At 47.6% G+C, this 8,637-nt stretch overlaps 1 protein-coding gene across 2 annotated transcripts; it reads right to left on the bottom strand.

Annotated features, from left to right (window-relative positions):
* Positions 1 to 207: 207 nt before the first annotated feature.
* Positions 208 to 4,420, bottom strand: IL2RG (interleukin 2 receptor subunit gamma). Of its 2 annotated transcripts, none has more exons than XM_033201315.1 (8): positions 4,219 to 4,420; positions 3,683 to 3,836; positions 3,290 to 3,474; positions 2,939 to 3,078; positions 2,032 to 2,194; positions 1,403 to 1,499; positions 1,081 to 1,150; positions 208 to 725 (listed from the first exon to the last, which is right to left on the bottom strand). In XM_033201315.1, exons 1-8 carry the CDS (start codon positions 4,331 to 4,333, stop codon positions 540 to 542), a joined length of 1,110 nt encoding a protein of 369 aa, XP_033057206.1. In that variant the 5' UTR covers positions 4,334 to 4,420; the 3' UTR covers positions 208 to 539. The 2 variants fall into 2 exon arrangements, with proteins under 2 accessions (XP_033057206.1, XP_033057205.1); XM_033201314.1 differs by having other exon boundaries at positions 4,207 to 4,397.
* Positions 4,421 to 8,637: the final 4,217 nt, after the last annotated feature.

Here is an 8,637-nt window from a genome sequence, read left to right as displayed (position 1 = left end):
CGCCCAGCCCATTCTAAGTCTAACTCTAAACTAAACCCTGGAATGAGTGCAGGGCACCTGGAAAAAAGTCAGTTTCCAGAACAGTACTCTTTTTCTAGCGAATTGGTAATACTCCTGCCTCCACAGCATAAATGTACTACTCCTTTTTCTTCCCTTCCCACCCTCCTTGTATCCCATGTTTCCCTACTCTCACCCCCATGACAGACATTTTTGATGATTATCAACAGAAACTTTATTTCTCATCGGTTCAGGAACAATCGGAGGGTAGATGGAAAGAGGAAGGGAGAGAAAGAGGGAGGGAGGAAGAATCCTGTGAAAAGGAAGGGCCAGACTGAGGGAGATGAAAAACATGTACAGGGCAAAAGGGTAATTCTCAAGTGGGGAATGCCAAATGAAGAGGCGCTTACATGGGGGCACAAAATTCCAAATCAGCCACAGTGGGGTGAGGTGAGTATGAGACGCGGATGGGTTGAATGAAGGAAAGTTAGTACTGCTTAGGGCTACAGGACCCTGGGGTTATTCTGTCAGAGGATTGGGGTTCAGGTTTCAGGCTTCAGGGTGTAACATGGGGGGGCCCAGTAGGGGCTATGCTGGTTACATGGGGAGGGCCCAGGCCCCTCCCCGAGGGCCCCTCCTTTTGGGGGAATCTCACTGACGAGGCAGAGTCGTTCACTGTAGTCTGGCTGCAGACTCTCAGCCAGTCCCTTAGACACACCACTCCAGGCCTAAAGACAGATATGTCCAGGTCAGGGGTCAATTAGGGGCAGGAAGTAAAATACCGAGCTCTGTGCCAAAGGACTACTCATGATGTCCGCAACCACTGTAATTGATTACAGAAGGGATACACAGACTCCTGGGCCCCCAATACCAGTTTCTATCTGCCTCACTCAATCTGTAATCTGCGCTCCTGTGTGTGTCTCTCTCTGTATAGTCCATCCCCCATTTGGTCGGCCACATCCTGACAGTTAGTGCAGAGCCTCCTTCCCTCTCCTCTCTGCCCCCACCCCCACACTCTGTCTGTCTTGCTGGCAGGCAGTTGGCAGTTGATAGCCTGCAGCATGCTTATGACAGCGTTCTCACCGAAAAGTTCCCGTGGTATTCAGTAACAAGATCCTCTAGGTTCTTCAGGGTGGGAATTCGGGGCATCGTCCTGACAGAGGAGAAAGAGGGAGCAGGAGCACATAGGTTAAAGCTTTTTTATCACCCTTCTCCCAGTTGTCCCATATGAAATAAAGTGATTCTGTGTTCTCTGTGCCTGTGGCTTCCTTCCATCACCAAACTCTCTTGGGTAATCTCTCATTTCTTACTGTCTCATCCTTTACTCCTAAAGACCCTGCAAAACCCTCCTCCGCTATTCTCAGCTACTGTTCCCCTTATTTTTATGGGCTTCTCCAAATCTCACCGTTCCAGCCAGAAATACACACAGAGAAGGCTGATAATCAATCCCATGGAGCCAACAGAGATAACCACGGCTTCCAATGCAAACAGGAAAGGATTCTCTACAGAAAAAAGAAAAGCAAAGTGGACCTTATATTTGTTGTGCGCCTACTACATGCCAGGCACTGGTGCCAGGCACTGCGCTGAAGACATCCTCTCTGTTTAATCCTCACAACAGCTCCTGTGAGGCAGGAACAATTATCTCCATCTTATATCTCAGGAAACAGAATCCAAGAGTTTAGTGATGTACCCAAGGCCAAAGAGGTAGTAGTATGTGACAGAGCCTAGATCCAGCTGGTTCCAAAGCCATCTTCACTTTGCAGGCTCTCTAGGAATGCTTCAGGGAAATCCTATACACTCTATAGCCCCCTTGAGTACCCCTAAGCCTCCTTCTCAATCCACACCCTCTAACAACACACTAACCCAACCCTACACAGAAAAACCTTGATTTCTAGAGGTTGGGGTTGGACATTGTGGGGAGATGGGGCACCAAGTTTGGGGGCTTTAGTGATAGGGGAGTGGAGCAAAACACAGTGGTGTTAGAAAGGCTGGGGTGTTGGGCTTATGGATTGGGGTCTTGTGGGCCCATTTTACCTTTTGAAGTATTGCTCCCCCAGTGGATTGGGTGGCTCCATTCACTCCAATGCTGAGCACTTCCACAGAGTGGGTTAAACCGGCTCCGAACACGAAACGTGTAGCGTTTCTGCCCATCCACACTAGGCAGGGAGAACTTATGTCTATAATCCACTGATTGTTCCTTGAGGAAAAAGAGGATGAGGGAAAGTAGGTGTCTATGAGAGAAGAGAGAATTAAAACATACCCCTGAACACCCACCAGTGTCATCTCTGCTACTTCCCAGTTTCTCTCTCCTGAGTACTCAAGCCACATTGCTCCCTTCACTGACTTGAATCTAATGCCTCCCCTCTGGATCCCCTTAATGGCCTCCTTTTATTTACTTGTTTATCTGGTATCAGGAAGAGTATGGGTAGGGAATCCCTAATGAAAACTCACTGGTGTCAGGCATGGTGGCTCACGCCTGTAATCCCATCACTTTGGGAGGCCAAGGTGGGCAGATCACCTGAGGTCAGGAGTTCAAGACCAGCCTGGCAAACATGGCAAAACACTGTCTTTAGTAAAAGTACAAAAATTAGTTAGGCATGGTTGTGCATGCTCCCAGCTACTCGGGAGGCTGAAGCAGGAGAATCACTTGAACCCGGGAGACAGAGGTTGCAGTGGGCCCAAGATCGCCCCACTACACTCAAGCCTGGGCAACAGAGTGAGGCCGTCTCAAAAAAAAAAAAAAAAAGAAAAGAAAAGAAAAAAAGAAAACTCACTGGGGATTACAGGGAAAGGAGTTGGAGGAGGGAGGGTAGGGGGTGAGCAGAGAAGCTGGGAGGCAGAGAACAGGAGCTTGATATTAGGTCCTCCTATCTGTCTGGTTGAATCCTTTAGCCCCACTTGCTTGGCCTTAGCTGCTACATTCACGTCCCTACTCACTCACAGTCCAGCTGTGGTCCCAGTCAGTCCGGTACTGCACCAAGTGCTCCAAACAGTGGTTCAAGAATCTGTTGTTCCAGTTCAGTTCTAGCTGGGATTCACTCAGTTTGCGAAGTGTTAGGTTCTCCGGAGCCCAGGGGATCACTGGAGATATGTGTGTGTATGTGGTCATTCCCCTGGCCTAGACAAGTCAGGATCCTGAAGGTAGTACCCCTAATACCTCCTCCTCCCTTCCCATCCTGATCCCCTACCTCCTTTTTTCTGCCCATCTACCCTTATGATAAAATAACACTACTTCGTAGACTCCAAAGTCCCATAGTATCCCTGGTCTCTTGACCCTTTCTTTCCAAATTACCCAGATTCTGCAGTTTTAGCATCTGTGTGGCCTGTCTCCTGGGTTCCCGTGGGTCCTGGAGCTGAACAACAAATGTTTGGTAGAGGTGGATCTCCTTTTTTTGCAACTGACAGCCAGAAGTGATTTCTTCAGAGAATAGATAGTGGCTGCACTTCTGGACTTTATCATTATCCGAATTCTTGTACCTAGAGGAGAAAGGTTGGAAGGAAGAGGAACAGTGGGGCCAATCTGGGTACTGCAGCTATCCAGAGCCTAGCCTCATCTCCCCTCAACCAACTTATGACTTACCCCAGGAGAAAACAGTGGGGCACCTGGGAGACTTGCTACCCTCTTTCTTGGTCTCTGATCTAACCCACCTCTTGTGCTTCCCCTCCCCGTCTTCCCTTCTCATACCAATAATGCAGAGTGAGGTTGGTAGGCTGGGGCTCAGAGCTGCTGTTCCAAGTGCAATTCATGTACTCGACATTGAACACAAAACACTGAACCTCTGGGAGGGGCAGAGTGGAAACACTGAGGGAGTCAGTGGGCATAGAGGTCAGGAAGAAATCTAGATTGGGAAGAAAATGAAGGCAGGGAGGGAAAGAGAAGAAATGATGGTCAGAAGGAAGAGGCTGAGCATGGTGGCTAATGTCTGTAATCCTGGTGCTTTGAAGGCTGAGGCAGGAGGATCACTAGAGGCCAGGAGTTTGAGACCATCCTGGGCAACATAGCGAGACCCTGCCTCAAAAGAAAGAAACAAACAAACAAAAAAGAAAGAAAGAAGAAGTAGCATGAGGCAGGGAACCCTCCCCCTTCCCCTTCCCCTTCCCACTCTACTTTTCAATTCTGCCCACATGATTGTAATGGCCAGTGGCAGGTTCCAGATTTCTGTACAGCCCCTTCCCACAGCCACCCTTCTCACCAGCCCCCTCCAGTCCCAGATTTCCCACCAGTTGTGGCGTCTTCATTCGCACTGGGCGTCAGAATTGTTGTGTTCAGCGCCACTCCCAGCAGGGGCAGCTGCAGGACTAAGAGGGATCTGAATGGTAATGATGGCTTCAACATGGCGCTTGCTCTTCATTCCCTGGGTGTAGTTTGTCTGTGTCAGGAACCTGGGTCCCTCACCCACCACCCCTCCCCACCCACACATTTCCTCTGTCATAGCTTCCGGTGGAAAGAACCTTATAAACCAGGGCTTTACAGAGGGTGTGGCAAATGTGTGCTGTGTGACAAAGGCCAAGTCCTCTCAGAGATTAGGTGCTGCTGTAAGGTGGTAAACATAAACTAAGGCTGGATATACAATAGTGTCACAGACTCAAAAATCCTCAGTCCACCTAGATCCTGGGAAGGATCTGTTCACTACCACTAGCACCATTCTCAACCACCTTCTCCTCTAAATCACTACCTTCTATAATGGAAGTTCTGAACCCCAACCCCGACATCACCATCCTATGCCATGCCTCTTCCTTGACTCGGTCACCCTTAAATCTCTGTCAAGCTCTACTGTTTGGGGAGGATGGAAAATACCGTCTTGGCTCCTGTGGGCACATATACAGCTGTCTTTCCTCTGATCTAATCCAAACCAGAATACCCACCCTTAGCTGCTGCCTGAGCTGGGTCCCTGTTCAGACTGGTGAGGAAGTGTGACTTATAATAGAAAAAGATTCTAGAAATGGAGGAACAACAATCCTAGTTTCAAGCTTCCCATCTTCCCCCAACTCTGCTTCTCTTCCTGCCTTCCCCACCTCAGTCGATGGTATCGTCACCCTCTCAGTCACCCAGACTTGAAACCTCAGAATCAGCTTCAATTTCTCCTCCTCTCTCGCCCGGAGAATATAACCCATTCTGCTCCTGTGGTGTTTCCTCCTTTCCATTACCACAGCCACTCTGCTAAATCAGTCTTTCATTAGCTCTAGTCATGATTCTTTCTAGACTCCACCAACTGGCCTCCCTTTCAAAAGGTCCTCTGCTCTCTAATCCATTCTTCAAGCTGTTGCCAGTTTTACCTTCCCGCAAAACACAGAGCTGATTGGAGAAGCCGCTTACAGAAACTATTTATTCAGCAAACATTTATTAAGTCTTTAATATGTGCCAGGCACTGTGCTTATGTTCTGGAAATAGACCAATAAGACATCCTCATATTTCCAAATGCTCACAAAAAAGTGGGGAAGACATAAACAAGTAATACAATATAGTGTAACAAGTCCTATAGCATAAATGTAGAGATACTACAAAGTATGTGAGCACAGAAGAGGAAGTAACTAAATTTACCAAGATGGAGAGAGGGGTAGTTTAGTGAAGGCTGTGCTGAAGAGGTGCTATTTCAGTGGCATCTAAAAGAATGAGTGTAATTTTACCAGACAGAAAGTGAGGTAGGATACCAAGCAAAGAAAAAGAGCACTTGCCTGGGAGTCTCAGGAAAACTGGACTATATGGCCCAGTTTAGTATTTAGTATGTATCTTTAGTATGTATTAGTTTGCCAGGGCTGCCATAAGTTATCCCCAAATTGAGTGGCTTAAACCAACAGAAATTTATTCTCTCAGCTGGGTGCAGTGGCTCATGCCTGTAATCCCAGCACTTTGGGAGGCCAAGGCAGGTGGACTGCTTGAGCAGTTTGAGACCAGCCTGGCCAACCTGGTGAAACCCTGTCTCTACTAAAAATACAAAAATCAGCCAGACATGGTGGTGCACACCTGTAATACCAGTTACTCGGGAGGCTGAAACACAAGAATCACTTGAATCTGGGAGGCAGAGGTTGCAGTGAGCCAAAATTGTGCTACTGCACTCCAGCCTGGGCAACAGAGTGAGACTCTGTCTTAAATAAATAAATAATAAATATTTTTTAAAAAGGGGGAAAAAAAGACATTTATTCTCTCACAGTTCTGGAGCCCAGAAGTCTGAAATCAGTGTGGCCAGGGTTGGTTCCTTCTGGAGGCACTGAGGAAGAAGTTGTTCCATGCCTCTCTTCTAGTTTCTGGTGGCTGCCATCAATCCTTGGTGCTCCTTGGCTTGCAGACACATCATTCCAATCTCTGCCTCCATCTTTGCATTACCTCTTCTTCTTCTCTACATCTCCTTTATCCTTCTCTTCTCTTACAGGGACACCTGTCACTGGATTTATGGCCCACCCTAATCAAGGGTGTTGTCTCCTAGGAGCTTTGCCTTAATTACAGCTGCTAAAAGCCTTTTGTCAAAGAAGGTGACATCCACAGGTTCCAAGTGAACATATCTTTTTGGAGGCCACATTCAACCCACTACAGAGAGCATTCTCCAACTTAAAAGTCTTCAAAAGCTACTCATGGCCTTCAGAATAAAGTCCAAGCTCCAGTGATCAATTCCAGCCACATAGGATATGTCATACGCATTTACTCTCTCTGGAATTAGTCTCTTCCTTTCCGCAGGCTAAAATCCTTCAGAGGGCAAAACTCCGTCTCTACCAAAAATACAAAAATTAGCCACGTTTGGTAGCACTCACCTGTAGTCCCAGTTACTCAGGTGGCTGAGGCACAAGAATCACTTGAACCCAGGAGGCAGAGGTTACAGTGAACTGAGATTGCACACTGCACTCCAGCCAGAGTGACAGAGCAAGACTCTGCCTGGCCGGGCGCGGTGGCTCAAGCCTGTAATCCAGCACTTTGGGAGGCCGAGGCGGGCGGATCACGAGGTCAGGAGATCGAGACCATCCTGGCTAACACGGTGAAACCCCGTCTCTATTAAAAATACAGGCCGGGCGCGGTGGCTCAAGCCTGTAATCCCAGCACTTTGGGAGGCCGAGACGGGCGGATCACGAGGTCAGGAGATGGAGACCATCCTGGCTAACATGGTGAAACCCCGTCTCTATTAAAAATACAAAAAACTAGCCGGGCGAGGTGGCGGGCGCCTGTAGTCCCAGCTACTCCGGAGGCTGAGGCAGGAGAATGGCGTAAAACCCGGGAGGCGGAGCTTGCAGTGAGCTGAGATCCGGCCACTGCACTCCAGCCCGGGCGAAAGAGCAAGACTCCGTCTCAAAAAAAAAAAAAAAAAAAAAAAAAAAAAATACAAAAAACTAGCCGGGCGAGGTGGCGGGCGCCTGTAGTCCCAGCTACTCGGGAGGCTGAGGCAGGAGAATGGCGTAAACCCAGGAGGCGGAGCTTGCAGTGAGCTGAGATCACACCCCTGCACTCCAGCCTGGGCGACAGAGCGAGACTCCGTCTCAAAAAAAAAAAAAAAAAAAAAAAAGACTTTGCCTAAAAAATAAAAAATAAATCCTTCAGGGTTACATGCCTATTAGAATAGCCAAAATCAGCTGGGCAAGGTGGCTCACACCTTGCCTGAAATCCCAGCACTTTGGGAGGCTGAGGCGAGTGGATTGCTTGAGCCCAGGAGCTGGAGACCAGCCGCGGCAACACAGCAAGATCCCATCTCTTGCTTGAAAAAAAAAAGAGGCCGGGCACAGTGGCTCACACCTGTAATCCCAGCACTTTGGAAGGCCAAGGTGAGTGGATCATTTGAGGTCAGGAGTTCAAGACCAGCCTGGCCTACATGGTGAAACCCCATCTACTAAAAATACAAAAATTAGCCAGGCAGTAATGGCGCATTCCTGTAATCCCAGCTACTTGAGAGGCTGAGACAGGAGAATTGCTTGAGCCTGGGAGGTGAAGGTTGCAGTGAGCCGAGATTGCACCACTGCACTCCAGTCTGGGTGACAGAGTGAGACCCTGTATCAAAAAAAAAAAAAAAAAAAAGCCCAAATCCAGAACACTGACAACACCAAATACTGGCAAGGATGTGGAGCAACAGGAAAAACTCTCATTTGTTGCTGGTGGAAATGCAAAAATGATACAGCCACTTTGGAAGACAGTTTGGTAGTTTCTTATAAAACTAAACATACTCTTTCAGCAATCATGTTCCTTGGTATTAACAAAGGAGTAGAAGACTTGTGTTCACATAAAAACCTGCAGACGGATGTTTATAGCAGTTTTATTCATAATTGCCCAAACTTGGAAGCAACCAAGTTGTCTTTCAGTAGGTGAGTGCATAAACTGTGGTACATCCTGAAAGTGAAATATTATTCAGTGCAAAAAGAAATGAGCTATTAAGGCCATGAAGAGACATGGGAGAAAACTTCAATGCATATGACTAAGTGAAAGAAGCCATTCAGAAAAGGCCACATACTATAGGATTCCAACTATAAGACATTCTGGAAAAGGGCGAAACTATGGAGACAGTAAAAAGATCAGTGGTTGCCAGGGGTTGTCGGAGAGGGAAGGATGAATAGGTGGAGCAGAAAAAGATTTTAGATCAGTGAAAATATTCTGTAAGATACTACGATGGTGGACACATGTTACTCTTTTATCCAAACTCACAGACTGTATAAGATAACATCAAG

Source organism: Trachypithecus francoisi, unplaced genomic scaffold, assembly GCF_009764315.1.
Source record: "Trachypithecus francoisi isolate TF-2019V2 unplaced genomic scaffold, Tfra_2.0 Lachesis_group6, whole genome shotgun sequence".
NCBI lineage: Eukaryota > Metazoa > Chordata > Mammalia > Primates > Cercopithecidae > Trachypithecus > Trachypithecus francoisi.
This window is presented reverse-complemented; position numbering and strand designations above follow the sequence as displayed.

Coding starts and splice junctions, on each gene's coding strand:
- IL2RG (XM_033201314.1), bottom strand. CDS start 4,333: ATGTTGAAGCCATCATTACCATTCAGATCCCTCTTAGTCCTGCAGCTG. Junction 3,079..3,289: donor GCTAAAACTGCAGAATCTGG/GTAATTTGGAAA, acceptor ACATATCTCCAG/TGATCCCCTGGGCTCCGGAG. Junction 1,151..1,402: donor GTGTATTTCTGGCTGGAACG/GTGAGATTTGGA, acceptor CTCCTCTGTCAG/GACGATGCCCCGAATTCCCA.